Source organism: Myxocyprinus asiaticus, chromosome 50 (genome assembly GCF_019703515.2).
Source record: "Myxocyprinus asiaticus isolate MX2 ecotype Aquarium Trade chromosome 50, UBuf_Myxa_2, whole genome shotgun sequence".
NCBI lineage: Eukaryota > Metazoa > Chordata > Actinopteri > Cypriniformes > Catostomidae > Myxocyprinus > Myxocyprinus asiaticus.
The window spans coordinates 898910-919560 of record NC_059393.1 but is presented as its reverse complement, the minus strand read 5'-3'; the positions used below and the strand labels follow the sequence as shown (position 1 = coordinate 919560).

General features: G+C 37.5%; 2 protein-coding genes across 4 annotated transcripts in view; one reads left to right on the top strand and one right to left on the bottom strand.

Annotated features, from left to right (window-relative positions):
* The window catches only part of LOC127438677 (26S proteasome non-ATPase regulatory subunit 1), a 64204-nt gene that overhangs the window by 29148 nt on the left and 14405 nt on the right, over positions 1–20651 (bottom strand). The gene's annotated exons all lie outside the window — the stretch shown is intronic.
* Positions 501–20187, top strand: LOC127438708 (5-hydroxytryptamine receptor 2B-like). Of its 3 annotated transcripts, none has more exons than XM_051694514.1 (5): positions 501–1447; positions 3168–3330; positions 3424–3778; positions 12657–12857; positions 13949–20187. In XM_051694514.1, the coding sequence occupies exons 3-5, from the start codon at positions 3505–3507 to the stop codon at positions 14848–14850; spliced, it is 1377 nt and encodes a 458-aa protein (XP_051550474.1). In that variant the 5' UTR covers positions 501–1447; positions 3168–3330; positions 3424–3504; the 3' UTR covers positions 14851–20187. The 3 variants fall into 3 exon arrangements, with proteins under 3 accessions (XP_051550474.1, XP_051550475.1, XP_051550473.1); XM_051694515.1 differs by having other exon boundaries at positions 3420–3778; XM_051694513.1 differs by lacking the exon at positions 3168–3330 and having other exon boundaries at positions 3371–3778.

Sequence of the window (20651 nt, the reverse complement as noted above, 5' to 3'; positions counted from 1 at the left end):
TATTTTATAGAAATATTTTTTTTTCCGATTTTTTATATCAGTTATGTACATTGGGATGTTTAATGTTACTTTTTATGTTTAGTTAATGTTTATTACGTTATGTTAGTGTCTCATGTAACCCTGATGGTGTTTTATATGTGTGAGTGAATCTCTGCACTGTCTTTACATGTGGCAATTACTCTTGGAAGGACCACTCTTGATGAAATTTAACAGGATTTCTTTTTTAAATACCACTTTTACCATTTAATAATGGTATAGTATATTTTACCATAGATACTTTAAACAATTGAACATCTATTGTTGGAGTCACAAGTCCACACTCCTCCTGCAGTCTTTTTTTTTTCCAAGATTTTTTAATTATTTATTTATCCAGTAATGATAACAGATTCAACAGACACCAACATGCACCCCACAAGACAAAACAGCAACTGGATCTACACAAACGGTCCCACCCAAAAGATCACACACCCCCGCCCAAAATACAGCGTGCCACCCCCTAACGAACAACAACCATCTGAATCTTCCGTGACAACCGTGCATAAATCCCTGCTTTTCCCGAGAATTGAAGCTGCCCACTGTTTTTAAGAGGAAATCCACCGGGTCCTGCAAGTTCTTAGGATTTCCACAACATTTATAAAAACCCACCTTTCTCTACATTCCTGTTATGTGGTGTGTTTAGGGATGTGCACAGAAATAAAGAGAAGGCAACGCCCAATTATGCTCAATATATTTCACAGCATCCACATTTTAAAAAGATTACATGTCAAACACCTAAGTGAAGGGGATTTATGAATTCATTAGGGACAAAAAGCAGGCAGATTGGAAGCATCAAATGTTGTTTATGTGAGCACAACATTGTGGAGTTATGTAAAACAAACAGCTCATCCAGTTAACAGCACTCTTCCCTACCAGCATCTGCCCTGAGCAACAGAGAAAGACAGTGAGTGACAAATATAAACAGCAGCTCCGCTATGTTGAAGGAAATTACCTCCCAGGAACACTGGAACTACTCCAGTGTCGACACATTCATCTGCTCGTCCAAGTTTAACTCTCAAGTGAGCGAGTGAGGGAGCAGTAGAGCAAGCCACTGGCACCAACAGAATGAGAGAGGAAGAGGTAGAGGACGCACAGACGTTTCAAACCTGTGATCACAATAGGTGATGCGGAAAAAATCTGGGGATTCGTCCAACTCAAAGGATTTATTCAGCTTGAAACACAGAAAATAAGATATTTGGGTCTTTTCCCATAAAAAAAAGTTAGCCATCGTCATTGTTTTACTTCAGTATGCATATAAAATAAGAGAAGCCACAATCTCAGGATGTTTCAAAGAACAGGCATTGCATGGAAGCGCTGGATATGAATTCACCCTTGCTTACAAGAGGGGGGGAAAAACAAGGAAGGAGACATTAAGTGAACGAATTGAGGAAACCCTCAGTTTGAGTTGAAGGTAAGCACATCAAAATAATCAAATATCATCGCTATTTTTTTTCTTCAGTAAAATCAAGCAACATGAAATAACGCATTGACTTTATTTACATTTTTAATATTAATGTTAGAAAAACTAAAATGAATGGTGAAGAAATATTTTTTTGTAATAAATATATTGAATAGTAAAACAAAAGTAAATAGTAGTAAGAGTAAAAAGAAGTGAGACAAAAGCTGGTAGGGAAAATGTTGTGGTCTGTTTTAAAAGCTCTACAAAATTATCAAATATACTGTATATTGAATATTATTTGGTAATCTTCTGGTTTCACATGTTTCACAAAAAAAGTAAATGAAGAGAGGAAACCCTTATTTGAAGGTAAGCAAATCCAAATAATCAAATACTATTTCGCTAAATTCTTTGGATGCAAAATGAAGCAACACAAACAAAAAATGTACTTTTAAAAATATAATTGCCATTTCATAGAGCTTTTAAAAATCATGTAAAAAAATATGAATATTATTTGACTAAAAAAATAAAATAATATACACTACCGGTCAAAAGTTTTGGAACACTCATTCTTGATTAAAAATTTTTTTTTTTTTCACATTTTAGAATAATAGTAAAGTCATTAAAACTATGGAATAACATAAATGGAACTATGAGAATTATGTTGTGACTAAAAATCCAAAATAAATCAAAACTGTTATATTTTAGCATCTTCAAAAGTAGTCACCCTTTGTCTAGAATTTGCAGAAATGTACTCTTGACATTTTCTCAACCAACTTCTTGAGGTATCACCCTGGGATGCTTTTTAAACAGTATTGAAGGAGTTCCCATCTATGTTGGGCACTTATTGGCTGCTTTTCTTTATTATTTGGTCCAAGTCATCAATTTCAAAACCTTTTTTTTTTAAATACATTTTAGTTTTATAATGAAATAAATTAATATGGTGGCACAATTATATTTTTGTCTACAAAACTAATTTCAAACATTTAAGCATACACCTTCAGATCAAAAGATTTTTAAGATCATGAGAAACACTTCAGTCAAGTGTTTCAAAAGTTTTGACCGGTAGTGTATATATATAGGTGTAATATTATATAAAGTGCCATGGAATAAATTAAAATCAATACACATCCACACTATTTAAAACTTTTACATTGAGAATTTACGTTTAATATTTAAGAGTGTAAATGGTTCATTTTAATCAGCAGGATTAAATATGGTTAAAAATAGCGAATTGTAAAACTTCAAGAAGTTAAAGTTGGTAAGCCCAATTTTCGAATTGCCCAATTCAGAGATTCTAAAAAAAGGTCTCCATAGATTCCATGGATAATTTTCTGTAGGTGACAAATCTCCAATCAATATAGCTATTATAAAACGTTTGTCTACATTTCACAAGTCATTGCATAATTTGTCATCCCAGAAGTAACTATTTCAAAATTACAAATGAAATTATTAATGTACTGATTATTCTGAAAACAAACTCAGCAATGAAGTCATCTGTCTCCAACGCCTGAATTAGACTGGAACAAATGATCCAGTACGGTCAACATACAGTGATCACTGCTGATAGCCACTTCCTTGCCTAATTACAAGTATGTCTGGAAGCCATTCCGCTAATGACATGACAGGAAAATCTTATTTATGATATGCTAGTTCAGGTTGAGATAAGGACAGCAGATGTGTTTTTGAGCGACAGGATTACCGCTACAATGTTTATATTCTCTTTTACATGTAGCCAAGCAGTGTGAATAGACAAAGAGACAAACACAGATGGGAAAGACCTCGTCTGCTACATGACCACTCCAAATTCTGATTCAGTTTGGAGGTTAATACTTCCTGATTTCAAAGATAACGTTTGGCCGAAGGCAGCATTTCTTTGGACATGAACTCTTTGGAAAGTATTTTGTTCAATTAATTATTTTTTTTAATTTTTGCAAGCAAATGGGAATGTGTCACTTGAGTTGATCCTACCACCACCCTCCAATAGGAAGGGACCCTGTGACAATGCTGGCCAAGCCCCCGGAAAAATTGAAAGCACAACTTCCCACAGCAGCCCGGCTAGCCATAGCATCATGTCCCAGAGAGAAGCATCCCTGCTGGAGCTCAACCAAAGAGGGAGCGAGGATGGGGCCTACCTTCAATCCGGACAACAACTCCGTTGGGCCGCATTGCTCATCCTTCTGGTCATTATTCCCACCATTGGTGGAAACATCCTGGTCATTCTGGCAGTGTCATTGGAGAGGAAACTCCAGAACGCTACTAATTTCTTCCTGATGTCTCTGGCAGTGGCAGATCTACTGGTGGGAGTGCTAGTAATGCCAATCGCGCTGGTGACTGTGCTTTTCCGTAAGTAATTCTTTGTTCTGAGGTTGATTATGATTTAAATGGAAATTTGATGAGGTCTAATATTCTACTGAAGAATTTATTAGCAATTAAAAAAAAAAAAAAAAAACGCATCCTTATAACATTATTTTAGTAGCGCCATCATGCAATGTGAAATTGTCCAATAACATTAATACAACATATTAAACAAAGATAAAGAAAACCATGTTTTGTTCTCATAAGTTGACAAACAAAGCATAGATACAGTGATCTCCAAACACCCTCTGAAATATTTCTGCAGTAAATATGTGTCACAAACTTTCACACTTTACAACACTTGCCAAGCTACTACTACAGTCAGCTGTATGCCAGTTTGGCTTTCAGCTCCAATGCCAGAACACTCCAGCCTGTTCATCAGTCCTCATCAATTAGATTAGATGACATTTATGGAACCCCCATTTGCTGCACCTTGTCTGTGCATGGTACAAACCTGATCTCAGACCAACAAGTTATCTATCTGCTGAACATGTACAAAACTACCCTTGGGGAAATTAGCAGTGGTTGTTTAATAGAGGGTAAAAGAAGCACAATTGTTAAGGGCCAGGTCTGCAAACAAACGTTCAGCAGAATCAATGCAAACTGTGGGGAAACCACAGACACTAAAGCCACCATGTATGAATGTCATTGCATTAGACAACAAAATATCTTATAAATGATGCTAGGGCTTTTTCAGAGCTAACTTTACTTTTCTAAGCCGATTTGCAATTACTTCATTAGTAGTTCCAATGTGACTTTTGACGCATGGACAATAAATGACTACCCATTAACAGGGTGACAAATGGTTAGTTAAGATCAGTACTAATTTGGTAATATCTATAGTTCTCTAAAATGTCAAATACATGCCACCTGGTTTGCTATTTTGTCATCTAATTCATTAACCCACATTTTCATTACAGCATTTATCTATACATCTACATTACAGCTTTTTTTCCTGTTACTGGATAATATCCTGTAAAGCTGCTTTGAAACTGTCTGTTGTGAAAAGCGCTACACAAATAAAAATGACTTGACTTGAAAAAGGACTTTCAAGTGTGCCTTAAGAGTTGTAACAATTGACAGAGACCCCAAGACAAGATTCCACAAACTTTTGTGATTGAGATGGAAAAAAGAAATCTGAACCTAAATGTAGAGATGGAGAAAAGTATTTTTATACTTAATATACGATATATGGAATTTCGACATATTGCAAACCAAAAAAAATGACAAACCATATAGAGGCAAAACTCGATATATGGAAAATTGTTTTCCATCCATGTGATCAAAATAAAATGACCAAATTGAAGACATTAAGACTTTTTAAGGATCTGAGGGAACCCCACAAGACTTGAGAACGTTTACGGAGTTGAAGAGTCCCAGAAGGAAAGCAGGGACCTTAAAAGTGGTCAAAGTCTAGGAAATAATTTCGAAGAGGTTCTAAAGGTGATCCACAGAAGAACAACTGTGTGTGAACGCAGCAAGTACAGTCGGTGGCAAGAAAGATTCTTCTAACTGGCCAAGTCCAGCCCGAAGCTTACCAGAAGTCATGAACGCTGGCAGGTACTTAAAACAAAATTACCTTCGAGGAAGGGGTACAATAATAAATCATGTTTGAGTGCAACAATTTACTGACCAAGACAGAAGACAAGGAGAGTCGTAACTCTAGACATCACTTAACAGTAATTCTAGATGTTAACGTACAATTTAATAACTTACTATTAAATGTAATCACAAAAATAACAGTAACCTTTAACAAATGGTGTTATTCAAAGGTTTAACCCCTGTGGAGGCAGGCTTTGTTGCAACAAACAGTAAAATCACAGTTCTACCAAAGGCCACATCCACATCTGTGGACCAGGTGAAGACAGGGACTGTTGTTAACACCGTGAAGAATCCACGGGCAAACACGGAGCAAATCTCCACAGTGCTTGATAAAAATTGTCAGCAGAGCTAAAAACAAGAATCTGCTCTCGAGAACATATCACAAAAACATTAGAATATAAGAAAGAGAAATATTTCGATTAAATTAAGACTTTGCCATGCAAGACCAAAGTGTGGAAGAGCAGAGTATCTCTTTATTTTGCTTCCAGGAAGAGAGGGTACATGTGTCTGTCAGTTGTGTCAGAGATTAGGCTGGGTAATATATAGAATATTCACCACGTATCCATAATGATTTTGCAAGCGATGTCATGAATATCAGGATGACTTTAAAGAACTTTTTATTTGGCCATTTAGTTTCCAAAAGAGTGTGTCAGACTTGTATTGCAATCCTTTACTGTCTTTTGACTCACATGTATTAGTGTTCAGACAGGTCTTTTAATAGAGTACTTGATTTAAACTTCATTAGCATATGATGTAAAAATCTAATGATATTTTGACTGTATTGTGTGTTAAAATAATTTAAATCCAAAATGAATGGAAAATAACATCCAGGGATCCGAAAGCTTCAGAAAGTGCAGCTAGTAATAATGCACCCCTCTCTGTCCTCTATCAGGGCTGTTTAGAGGACTGGGGTGTTCTGGCTAAAGCCAGTTTTCAACATCTGGTAATAGGCTCTCCAAACCATGAAGGTCTGCTCACACGCCACAAGTTTAGAGATACACTATAATTTAAGAGCATGCCAGCTCAAAATCCTGTTTGAAATACACGAGGCCCAACAGAGCTGTTATAAAAGATAGATTTGTACAGCATATCCAAATACTGCAGGTTGAGGGGTTATTAATTTTATGATTAATTTTAAAACCTAACTAGTGATGACAAGAGTGTACGAGAAGATTACTAGCCTTTTTTTCTGGTATATATGGAAACAAGAGCAATAATATTGGCGCATGAAAAAGACAAATTGTGGACATGAAAACAATATAATGAATTTAAAACTATTTAAAAATAGCATCTGTATCCATGTTAAATTGCAATGGGTTGAACGCTAACTCCATTATCTGCCATTTCATGTCTCATGTTCAAATAAACAGAGTCACTGAAGTGCTTCATAAATGGACCAAAAGCCTCCAAGCACTTAATCCTTTTCATTGTTTTTGCGTTAAACTCAATCTTGTATCAATTCATGTTCAAACATTATGGTTCACAAAATCCAAGATGAGATGCACAGACTGTGAGAAATTTTTAAATGTGTTTCTAATCTCAATGTCCAAACAAGCCATTACAAACAAGAACAACATTTTTTGTAAAAATCTTTCGGGAATACCCTGAAAACATCTGACAGTTTATGAATGCACACTTGAAGTGCTGCCTGATTATCTGAAAATGTAATGTTTAGATTCCTAACCAAGCATTTGCTGACAGTCTATTTACATATAAGGTGGGCCTGACACATTTTGAAGTATTCTACATTAACAAATGCAACACCAGCACAAAAAAACTAAAAAGAATTGAATCAGTGTTGCAAACCCACTCATAAGTCCAATAAAAGTATTGCCAAAACCATTTTGAGCATTACCAATTATATCTATTGCGGTCCTCAGTTGGCGCACGTTCCCACACAGTTAATTTATGATTTTTAACACTATAATCAATTATCAATATTGTTTACAAAAGATATGCACATGAAGTGTTGGAAACAGGTGCGTTATCATCATCATCTCTTGTCGTATGTCAATCAAGGATGTGTGGGTTAAGTTAGTTTCCAACCTCATGCGAGTGAGTGCTAGAGCCCCTTGCTTTGCCTGCTCCGCTTGGCGCTTTTGCTTCCAGCTCATGTATGTGTTGTGACATCAATAGAAAGAGAATGAGTCAATGAGTCAATTTCAATTTTCATTTTTTTTAAAGTAACTGGAAAAAGATGTGTGCAATGTAATGAAATGTTTGTGATAAACTATTTCTTGTAAAAAGTTTATTTTGTCAGAATTGATGGTTGTTAATTGGCCGTCAATGGGAATGCATACTCTTAAGCACCGGAGGGTGTAGTTCCTGCATCTACCGGCATGGACCCACTAACCAGCCAATTCTTGCCTCCCTGTTCACAACTAAAAACAAGCTTTTGGTATGATTTGAATTTTGAAAAGCACCGACTGATTTCAGCTGAAAAACTCTGAACCTACTGTTGTCAAATTCACAACAGTCTGGCTGTTGAGGCTTTTGAACCCTGTTTTGAAAAACAATTTTCTGTAACTTAACATTTCAGCCTGAAAAAGCCTGAAATCCAAAATGGCAATTACTAAACTTTGTAATTGTTACCGTGGCAAATTAGTTTGGGTATTATTGTAATATTAATTGTTGGGTGAAAAGTTATTCAGCTAAACTCAGTGCTTACAGAATTTCTAATCACAAAAATGTCTGATGGGAGATGCCGTTTGTTAGTAACTCAGCAGTCAAGTACTACGTTTCCATCAAAGGATTATTTTTCGGAGTGTCTACAGGTGCATCTCAATAAATTAGAATGTCGTGGAAAAGTTCATTTATTTCAGTAATTCAACTCAAATTGTGAAACTCGTGTATTAAATAAATTCAGTGCACACAGACTGAAGTAGTTTAAGTCTTTGGTTCTTTTAATTGTGATGATTTTGGCTCACATTTAACAAAAACCCACCAATTCACTATCTCAAAAAATTAGAATATGGTGACATGCCAATCAGCTAATCAACTCAAAACACCTGCAAAGGTTTCCTGAGCCTTCAAAATGGTCTCTCAGTTTGGTTCACTAGGCTACACAATCATGGGGAAGACTGCTGATCTGACAGTTGTCCAGAAGACAATCATTGACACCCTTCACAAGGAGGGTAAGCCACAAACATTCATTGCCAAAGAAGCTGGCTGTTCACAGAGTGCTGTATCCAAGCATGTTAACAGAAAGTTGAGTGGAAGGAAAAAGTGTGGAAGAAAAAGATGCACAACCAACCGAGAGAACCGCAGCCTTATGAGGATTGTCAAGCAAAATCGATTCAAGAATTTGGGTGAACTTCACAAGGAATGGATTGAGGCTGGGGTCAAGGCATTAAGAGCCACCACACACAGACGTGTCAAGGAATTTGGCTACAGTTGTCGTATTCCTCTTGTTAAGCCACTCCTGAACCACAGACAACGTCAGAGGTGTCTTACCTGGGCTAAGGATAAGAAGAACTGGACTGTTGCCCAGTGGTCCAAAGTCCTATTTTCAGATGAGAGCAAGTTTTGTATTTCATTTGGAAACCAAGGTCCTAGAGTCTGGAGGAAGGGTGGAGAAGCTCATAGCCCAAGTTGCTTGAAGTCCAGTGTTAAGTTTCCACAGTCTGTGATGATTTGGGGTGCAATGTCATCTGCTGGTGTTGGTCCATTGTGTTTTTTGAAAACCAAAGTCACTGCACTCGTTTACCAAGAAATTTTGGAGCACTTCATGCTTCCTTCTGCTGACCAGCTTTTTAAAGATGCTGATTTCATTTTCCAGCAGGATTTGGCACCTGCCCACACTGCTAAAGGCACCAAAAGTTGGTTAAATGACCATGGTGTTGGTGTGCTTGACTGGCCAGCAAACTCACCAGACCTGAACCCCATAGAGAATCTATGGGGTATTGTCAAGAGGAAAATGAGAAACAAGAGACCAAAAAATGCAGATGAGCTGAAGGCCACTGTCAAAGAAACCTGGGCTTCCATACCACCTCAGCAGTGCCACAAACTGATCACCTCCATGCCACGCCGAATTGAGGCAGTAATTAAAGCAAAAGGAGCCCCTACCAAGTATTGAGTACATATACAGTAAATGAACATACTTTCCAGAAGGCCAACAATTCACTAAAAATGTTTTTTTTATTGGTCTTATGATGTATTCTAATTTTTTGAGATAGTGAATTGGTGGGTTTTTGTTCAATGTGAGCCAAAATCATCACAATTAAAAGAACCAAAGACTTAAACTACTTCAGTCTGTGTGCACTGAATTTATTTAATACACGAGTTTCACAATTTGAGTTGAATTACTGAAATAAATGAACTTTTCCACGACATTCTAATTTATTGAGATGCACCTGTATATGCACCCCAGTGTAAATAGCATCTACCACACAGTGCAGCTATTTGCACCCCAGTATTCTGGTGGAACCACAGAAATAAACGACAAACTAACTAACAGATGTTGCTGCAGTGATGTGGGGTGTAACGGTGTGAGAATGTGTACTGTTGTACTAGCAACCGCGGTTCGAATCTGCGTCTTGTCCCACTCTTTTTCCCATCTGATTTCCTGCTTCCACTCTTAATATTTCCTTTAATACTTCTTAAAATAATAGATAAAAATGAATATAAATGTTGATTCTATCACAGTGATTTGGTCACAGTGAATGTCGGGGAGTGCAGAGAAGGGTTTGATCCGGAGGCGGGGTCTGTCGATCGCGCTCATTCCCGTGTGAAACCATGGTTACTGTTGTAAAACCAAGGTTATTTTTTATAAGGTAAGGTTAAGGTCAGGTTTAGGGGTAGAGGTTAATGTAGTGTGTCTGTGGGACTCTAAATAAACACAATTAACACACTGCAGTGATGCCTATATTGTATGTTAGTATTTAAATAAGGGTGCAAATATTATCTGCCACTATTTGCACTGGGGTGTAAATATTATCTGCCACTATTTGCACTGGGGTGTAAATAGCACATACCATTATTTGCACCAGGGTCCAAATAGCATCTGCCATTATTGTTTGCAACAAAAAGGTTGTGCATTAAAATATTTACCAACACTAGTTTGTAAACAGTTTTTAATCGAGAAAAAAAAAGGCATAAATGCAAAAAATTTACATGACAAAATTTACAGAATTTAGGTTAGGCTTACATGAACAGATCTGATGCTGCAAACACAGCTGCGTCATGGGCACTTCCAGGAATTAGGGTGTACAATTTTATTAAACTCGCTACATTTGGGGGCCTGGGTAGCTCAGCGAGTATTGACGTTGACTACCACCCCTGGAGTCGTGAGTTCAAATACAGGGTGTGCTGAGTGACTCCAGGTCTCCTAAGCAACCAAATTGGCCCGGATGCTAGGGAGGGTAGAATCACATGGGGTAACCTCCTTCCTGTCGCGATTAAGTGGTTCTTGCTCTCAATGGGGCGCGTGGTAAGTTGTGCATGGATCGCAGAGAGTAGCATGAGCCTCCACATGCTGCGTGATAAGGTGCGTGGAAGGTCTCAGAAGCTGAGGCAACTGAGTCTTGCCCTCCGCCACCCGGATTGAGAAGTAACCGTGCCACCACAAGGACCTAGTAAGTAGTGGGAATTGGGCATTCCAAAATTGGGGAGAAAAGGGGATCGCTTCATTTGGCAGCATGATATAACGCCGCATACTTTTTTTAAATAGCTGTGCACACAGCATAAACAGATCGATGGACGGTGTTTTACTAACCCCAAAATCTTCCCCCACTACTCTGTACTCAACGAAGGTTGCCAGCTTGAACAGGCCATTGGTGATCCACTTTTGGTTCGGAAACGGTGGCAGCCTGCGATGGGTGTAACATCAGGACCAATAAATTAGCACAGCATCTCTAACGTTAGCCTTGAAATCCTAAAATGTTGAAGTCAAAGACTTTCTGTGAAGGTGTCTCCAATGGCAGTTTCTTGCAGTCTTGAAGTTACTTGCAACTGCTCCATTTCGACGTCGTCTTTTGATATTTCCTACTATTGCAAATATTTGTGAAATTAAAATTACAGTAAAGGCCTTTACACATCATAAAGTTAATTTTCACCGCTATTTCCCACCACAATTAACTTTCTAACGAGCCATTCACACATGGAGTAAACATTTATTTTCCTAGAAAGGAAAGCTTTTTTTTTTTTTTTTTTTTTTTTTTTTACAGTGAGTGTGTTGATTTTTTTTTTCTTTGCTGGGCGATGAAATGCCCTAACCAATAAAACGTGCTTTGGATCACATGTCAAGAACTGCTGCAGTTACCAAAACTAGCGCAAATGATCGCCGACTCGAGAATCTCGAGATAGAAATCCTGAATCAGCAGTGATGTGTATTTCATTTGCATCAAATGCCTTAAAAACTGAAACAGTTTTTCTCATTTGGGTTCTCTTAACATGAAAATGATATAGCTGCATCACTGCCTTGCATCCCCTTTAAAAAAAACTCTGATCTTACATAGATTGTCTTCATAATGTACTCCATACTGCTGCATTTTTTGCCTTTGCATTTAATCTTACATGAGTTCTCATATATCTCTTATATAAAATACATGGTGGCATTTTTGCCTTTGTACCACTTTTTTAATCAACCAACTTTACGAGTGTCAAACTTATTCCCGACAAATATGAATAATATTAATACTATTGACTTGCAGTGCACTCAGTTTGAACATGTTTGTACCAAAACATGTTTGTATTTCAAATACATGGTGGTATCCCCATAAATTATGTAATCGTTATTGCTGTGCTTTCATTTACAAGCAGTTACGTTTTAAAGTATCTAATAATGGACCCATTAGACAGAAGATGGCTTTTGTTGACTGGGATTTTTGTTAAATTGTGTGCATTATGTAAACTCTTGGGGCGTTAGATGTCATGTTTAATTGGTAACATGCAGGGATTTAAGCAAATTTCTCGTACAGTTTTTTTTCACGCATTTTCACTTTGTTGATAACAGAACAGCGCAAAAAGTGGATGGAACCTTGGCTAAAGTCAGGATACTGAAATATTCAATAGCAAGATGCTAACTTCCAGTGCGATCACGTAGGTGAAAATGCGCTAATTGTGACTCTTGAGCAATCAATTTGACCCTGTAACAGCCACACTGCATCTTTAATGGTAACAGCAAGAAAGAGTTAAAAGTTAGTGTGTGTCTCATCACAAAGTGAGAAAAAGGCAATGCAAGATCATATCGGTGGTCTCAGAGTTGGTCCCATTCAAACTTCATCTGAACCACTGATCAGTGCTTAATATTCTCTTCATGTTTCAGACTCCAGATGGCCCCTTCCAGATTTCCTGTGCCCTATCTGGCTGTTTCTGGATGTCTTGTTCTCAACAGCCTCCATCATGCACCTGTGTGCTATCTCTCTCGACCGCTACATAGCAATCAAGAAACCCATCCAGCACAGCCAGTTCAAGTCCAGAGCCAAAGCGCTGGCTAAAATCGCACTTGTCTGGCTGATCTCTGTAGGTATGTTCAAAGTTACAATAGACAGTTTGGACTGCATTTTACATGAAATCAGTAGTGTTAAATTTTTTTTATGGTACAATATATTAAAGTGCTCCTACAAAACTGAGAGGATATATTGCCTTCACAAATGCAGGGAATTGCATGCAATTGGCATAAATTCCAAAGACACATAATACCACAATTTTGAAAGGAGAAAAGGGTTTTATGGTCTCAAGGTGGAGTAAAAAATATAAAAACTTGTCCAATTTGGCTTCAAAAAGCAGAGCAAACTCCATCTAGAGTTTCAGTCTCTCACTACAATAAATTTTAAATTATAGCTGAAGGATAAACTGTTTAAACACAGTCCTTGAACTTTTCACCGATCAATCAATGATATAAACTCATTTTCTCCTGAAAACCAGCATACACGCAAACTACCTTTATCTCACGTTATTGACTGGCCAGTGAACTTTCATTTAAACAAGCAAAAAGATGGTCTTTTAATGATTGGCGCTCAGTGATACGTTTACGTTGACTAGTAGGGGGGTTGAATGAAAGTAAACAACTTGCAGTTCATGCTCGTTAACATCAGTCCAGACGATTACTTTGGCCGCAATGTTTAGACGACTTTGTCGTGAGGCTCTGGAATCATGTAACTGGATATTTCACCACCATGAAAGGCAGGGCTCGGTCTGTCACTTCAACACAATGAACACCACGCCCCTATGTACTCGTGAGAACGGTTTCATGTATTCCAACTTTGACAAAGCTGTATTACTGAGAAAAAACAGACAACAGTAGCTCAATGTTATGGAAGAAACTCAAGTTGATGCCAGTAGAAGAGAACTCGAGATGTGTTATTTATGACTTAACTGCTATTGTCAGTAATGAATGGCGAGTTTACACTTGAAATGTTCCATCCTATGGAGCCATGTAGTTGAAAAATGTTACATTTTCAAAAAACTAAAGGGTGCTGTCAAAGGACTAAACAATTAAATTTATATGGTGGGAAGGGACTGAGTGACCTATTTACAGGCTAAAACCATTATTTTATCACGGTTTATTTAAATCTTATTCTCTTCTTGATTTAATGATTGTTCTCTATCCATCAGGTATTGCAATACCTATTCCAATCAAAGGGCTACAACTCTTGGATCATCCAAACAACATCACTTTCAACAACAACCACACCTGTATGTTATCCCCAGAGGGTTTTGGGGATTTTAAGGTGTTTGGATCATTGACGGCTTTCTTTATACCCCTTGCAATTATGATGATTATTTACCTGCTGACTATCCAAGTACTGCGCAAGAAGGCCTACCTTTTAAGATCAAGAGCTTCAAGGCCCACCATCTCTACAGTGTTCCAGCAGGAATTGCCAGTGACCTCTCCACCTGAGGAATTGGCCATTCTAAATGGAACTAAAAGGGACAAAATGTTGAACCCTTTTAGCCCCATCACAGAGGATGAGGCCCCAATCCGCAGAATGTCCACCATAGGAAAAAGGTCCATGCAAAACTTGAGCAATGAACAAAGGGCATCAAAGGTCCTGGGGATTGTATTTATGTTATTCGTTGTGATGTGGTGTCCTTTCTTTATTACTAACGTGACTTCTGTACTCTGTGAAGGGTGCAACAGTCATCTAGTGGAACAGTTGTTGGATATCTTTCAATGGGTGGGCTATGTTTCGTCAGGCATCAACCCGCTGGTTTACACCTTGTTCAACAGGACATTCCGGGAAGCCTTTACACGCTACATAACGTGTAACTATAGCCGTGTGAGTACTCCAAAATTGCAGCGAAGGACCAGAATTTCTTTTCGGTCATCTGTGGCAGAAAACTCTAAACGGTTTATGAAACATGGTATGAAGAATGGGATTAGCCCTGTAAGCTATCAAAGTCCTCTTCGGCGTCGCCCGGCGCACTTACAGTCTTCGGCCAACATTACGTTGGACACATTGCTTTTGACAGAGAATGAAGACTGCAAGCCTGATGAAAACACAAGCTTCGTGTAGCATGTCTCATATACAGTGGACAAGAACTCTTTGAAATGGCAAGCAATTCAAGCTCACGCCACACTAGCAGACTCAAAACAACTCTATTTTAGCCAAGGGTCACGCATGCAGACTGTTTTGCGGAGATCTCGCACTCTTCAGTCAGAGTTATGACACACTTGGCGATAAAAAATAGTGGAGTGGTGACAAAGATACCAACTCACCGCAACTCTGTCTCTGATTCACTGTCAAGTGGAGCTCGCCGAAATAACAGGAGCTTAAACAATTGTAATGATTGGGTGATTCAGGGCGTTTTCAGAACTGTAGCTTGCTTGATTTGTTCTTAAACATGGGCTAAAATAGCTACAATGTTGCATTTTCTTCATTTAGAAGATTTAGCTCATACATCGATATAACGGTTAAAATGATATACTTGTAAAAACTTGTCAATGCGTACAAATGAGTGTTGTCAAAAGTACCAGTACTTCGGTACCAAGTCGATCCTAAAATAAAAAAAGATGTAACGATACCAGTGTTTCTGCAGTACTGAGCACAGACTCAATTCGGTACCAGTGTGCAGTATAAATGACACATAACAGCTTTAAAATGCTCATTTTAAGCATGTGCTCCGTTACTCCTTACATTGAAATGGACAATAAATCAAATTAAAATCGTGACATGTCCTAATGTGATTTATTAAACCGCTAAAGGCTGTAATCTTAGTGTGGAAGAGCTGCATACTTTGAATGAATGCATAAATCTGACCGCTCATACATATTGAGATTCATTCACAACATGTTGTATCAGATGACAGAGCAGAGCACTAACCTACTGTGAACCACGCAGCACATGTAAACTATATATAATTAAATCACAGCATTTGCGCTTTAATCTCAACTCAACTTTATTTATACAGCATTTAAAACATCAGAGTTGACCAAAGTGCTTCACAGTAATAACAAACACCAGTAATCTAAAACACAAAATACAAACACTCCAAAACTGTGTCCTACGTTTCATTTGTCAGACTCAAAGAGCAGTGTAAAGAGACGAGATTTCAGACGTGACTTAAGTGTCGCAAACTGTTTAACCAGAAAGTGAAGATTCAGGCAAAAAATACTCATCATAATAAAAGCACGTTTCAAAATATAAGCTAGAGCCCTGAAATTGAAGAAATTGTGACAGAAAAATATTACAAATGTATTGTAAAATGTAATATTCACTGTAATAATAATAATGAAGCAATATCTCACAAGCAAAACTGCTGTTGAATAAAAGTTTGGTAAAAAAAAAAAAATGACGACATGTTGAAAAGTTATATTTTCACTTGTTAAAAGATTTAAGAATGAATTGATTAGACATGAAATTAAACTAAAACATGGAGTCCTGGAAAATAATAATAATAATAATAATAATAACAACAAAAAGGAAAACATGATTTGGTAAAAAATAAAACAGATTTCAGTAGGGCGCTACTTAAAAACACTTAAGCAATGCATCCTTGATTGAGAAACACTTGAAGGAAACATGCATTAAGATATTATTTACATTGAAAAGTAACTTTTTAAATAGGCTAAACAGGTGTATTCAATAGCATATTGTCATATTAGCATATTTATGCCATGGTACCGAAATTGGTATTGACAACCGTGAAATTTCACTGGTATCGGTACAGACTACTGAAATTTTGGTACCGTGACAATACTAGTACAAATATCTGAGTACTGTTTAAGTCATGGTTACGCAAAACGTCGCCGCTTGGTACAGAATGCATGTTACAGTCAGAGGTTGCATTTCAAATAAACATTATCCGACAAATGAATGAACTGTAAAATTTCCATTGTGGTTACTTTTATCTATCATTAGTTGCTTTTGCATTATTTCTGCAGTTAAAAATCCCTGTTCTCAAGGTCACAGAGCTCTCTCCCTCTCCCCCTCCTGCACACAAACGCGCACAGAAAAAGTGAAGCCACGTTTATTTGTCAAAAAGTTGCTGGTGCCGTGTCTGTTCTGCCGCTATCCAAAAGAGAGAAGCGATCATGCTAAAATTACCTCAGGAATTACTAAATGACTCGCATTTTAATATAGTCACTAAAAGGCTATATCTGCGTTTGATGAATTACAGACGAGCTGACCTACAGATTTCTTTACTGCAGATGTTCATGGTTTTCATAGGGATATTGTTTGGTTCACTGGTCCGTTTGGTAGGATTGCATGCTCACCACAAGCGACCCGCTCAAGATTTAGTTTGTAATCAGTCCAAGACTGATGGTTTTGGTGCAGATCTGAGTGCGATTGCCGTGCTATCAATGACTATACGCACCAAACCAAGGGAGAAAACGCACCAGGTTCCGAACCAAATGCTGCAAAGGAGCCAGATGTGAAAACACCCTTAGGAAGCAATTTATGCACTAACTTTACCTTGTGAAAGTGTGTGAGAGTTTATGTATCCACTCAAGGCTTGCTGTAGAATGCATAGGTCCATATGCAGCTTTCAGTGAGTAAAGTAATTGCGTTCAATAAAGCTGTTGTGACTCCGCTTTCTGATGTCATTTTAGTGTAGGAAAGGCAAGAAAATGCTTGGTGACAGAATCACTATGGATTACAATCAGCGTTTGTGATATGCAGATGAAAAGGTTCAGATCAGCTTGACGTCTTGTTAGTTCTTCAGTAAAAGAAGCTCATTGGTCACTTGACGAGAACACATGAGACCACCCGTTGTCAGAAAGATTTTTTTCAAGCAAGTTTTTTTTTTGTTTTTTTTTGAAGCCATTAACTAGCAGGGAGTCCTGAAGTGATTAACAACCTGCCACTTAGAGACACTAATGCACACTTTGCGTCACTCTACCTGGCCGACGATTATGTTAATGAAGCTCACACCTAAAAATCACTGGAAAAAAATCGGCTAGTGTGGCGCTGGCTTCAGATGGAGATGTGCCTTTCTGATAATCCACCACAGCAAAAAACTCCTCATGTTAACCATTGATATGTGGCCAAAAAGGAGTGTAAAGAAGTCATGCATTTCTTCTTCATTGCAGCCAATATTGCAGCTCCATACTGGCGCCTTTTTCTGGGGGATGGAATGGCATACAAAAGGATGCCCAAGAACCCAGACAAAGCCAAAGTTTTGGGTGTGAATAATAAAGCCTGTTATGAACACATTTGTACTTACGGGTAGGACAGGACCATGTAAATCCCAAAATGCTGGACAAAGGGTACACAATACTGAGTCAAAACAAATCTCCTTCTAATGCACGATAAGCACAAGTAGCTCAAATAAATCACACTCCACTTACTGTACTTTATGCACAAAAAAACAAATAAACATCTAATTGAATTATGGCATGACTTCTTTATTTATACTGCCTGATCCTGAATCAAAATGGAGTACTTTTTAAAATGTAACAAAGAATAATCTGTAGATACTGGGGATGTTTTGAAGATGCTTTTGAACTATTGCCAAATAATCTTTCACTCAAGACAAATTAAAACATTAAGATTTAGAAATCAAAAAATATCTTGCCCATTGAACGTGCACGCACACACATTAGAACTCTCTTCTGCTGTCATTTTAACACAGTTTAAGGTTTTGTTCTATTCGTTCCCATTCATAATCATACAAATGGAGGACAACTGATATGCAAGCATAAGCATGGAATTTTCATCTTTCGCCATGTACAAAGTTCAAGTTTGGTGCAATTCCCAGTGAATGAAAAGACATTTGACAAATAGAGGATCTAAATTTCACAGGTTGACCTCATGGCTAAAAACTGAACATGGAGGAAACTCATTTTGACAGTTTCGCATAAATACAAGTTAAAGAAAAAAAAAGAAACTGCGTGATTTCCAGTATCAAAGAAAATGGAATAGATGATATATATATCTTAACATATTGACTAAATTCTGACATAAATCCTGTTGCCCATATGCAATGTCAGGTCCTAAATGTTGTGTGGTTAAAATCTATTGCAACCTCACATTTAAGCTCCAAAAGAAACCTGAGTCACTAAAATTCACTGTAAGGCAATCATAAGGGTGTTTTCAGCCATAAAATTGACTGTTAATATGACAAAGTCAAACAAAGCCTTTTATTACAAAATTAAAGGATATTCAAATAAACACTACTATCACAGCAAAACGCTCATAAGTGAGGAAGGTGTAGTATGTAGTAGGTGTATGATTTTCACGTAGTAAGTTCCAGAAGGGTTAGGGTGTCCGCAGGAGTAAGGTGACAGAAACCTGTTGAATTGTTGCAGCTCTGTGCACTCTCTAAACACAGGAAGGATTTACATAGGGTTTTTATTACTGCCAATTGATCATGGGAATATCGCATGGCCTTTTTAGGGCTTAAAATAGTTCAGCAGTTCCTCTACTTGGCCCAGAACCTCGAGGGGATGTCTGAGGGGTAATTCACTGCTGGCCATGAGAGAAAGACTGTGCGAAATAAACAAAAGAGAAAAGTACATGGGACGACTAAATGTGTTCCACAAAGTATACATGCAGTATATGAACTCTGATGGTCGATCAAGGTAAATGAAGTTGTTGGTACTTTCCTAACATCGACCTGCTGAATCAATTAATGCTGTGTTCTAGGGATGGGTCGGAATGGTTGACTAGTTGTCCAAAACTGGTGATGAATTTACAGATGAGACCTTTTAGAGAGGTCATGCAAGCTAACATAAAATAAAAGTGAAAAACCAAATACATCTTTGAGAACTTGCTTTTCTAAATTCATTCCAACGCTTCAGCCATCAAAGCAGTGCTTTTTTAACAAATCCACTGCCTTGAACAACACATTTGAAGTTAATTACTGTCAAACTTCAAGTTTTTCTATGTACACGAGATGGATATTTCAGTCATATATTCAGATATAGTCAGTTGTGTGGCGTCTCACATTTTTGTTTGCCTTTCGCACCTCCACATTGTATTTTTAATACAGGTTTTTAAATAGATTAAAAACGTGTCTTGAGACCCCAGTGTTTTGCTTCATTCTGTTGTGCTCCAAACCCCTGTTCGAAATCTCATTTGCAATCGCATTCAGATAAAAATAAAATAAAATTGTCAATTCAAAAAGTTGCATGGGACGAAACTGAGCGTGATACACCAATTTGAATATGCTTGATGCAGAATGAGTTTTTAGAGCTACACTGAGAGACTTTGTGAATTACCCCCAAAATGTCAGTCTTCCTCAGGTAAAGCTTTTAGCTGGGTTTCCATACACAAATTTGTATGCAAATTTTGGGAAATTGTTTAAAAAATGCTGGATCGAAACAAATAAAATCTCAAAATGTGAATAAAATCTCCAAAAAAAGCTCTGTTGAGGTGGATCCATCTTTTATTCAATAAGATGACATGCATAAACTACGATGGAAACAAATTTACTAAATATATTCCTATAGAATTTATATACGAATACAGATGCATCAAAAGTCATTTGACTTTGCCTCAAGCCATCTCAATACATAATACGCTCAGAGAATATCATCAATGTCATTGTAGATCATCTGAAATGTTGATCTGGTTATTCTGAAATGCTGGACACAAACCTTGTCATCAAAATGATTGGCTACTATTACCTCTCAGAACTGTCTGACATGCTTTCACTCCCTGACATAAGACACCTGCTGCTGAACGCTAGCAAACGTGAAATTCGTCACAGTGTTTTGTCTGCACACTCTAAACCGCAGGTAATTTATTACATTTAATAAAAGAGCCAGTGTCTTCAACTTCCTTTTTCATTTCTATGTTGCACCAATTTCACCAAAAGTGACATTTTTGTTTTCTTGAACACATGGGGTTGAAATGCTGCATTATTCACAAGT

Coding starts and splice junctions, on each gene's coding strand:
- LOC127438708 (XM_051694513.1), top strand. CDS start 3,505: ATGTCCCAGAGAGAAGCATCCCTGCTGGAGCTCAACCAAAGAGGGAGC. Junction 3,779..12,656: donor GCTGGTGACTGTGCTTTTCC/GTAAGTAATTCT, acceptor TTCATGTTTCAG/ACTCCAGATGGCCCCTTCCA. Junction 12,858..13,948: donor TGTCTGGCTGATCTCTGTAG/GTATGTTCAAAG, acceptor TCTATCCATCAG/GTATTGCAATACCTATTCCA.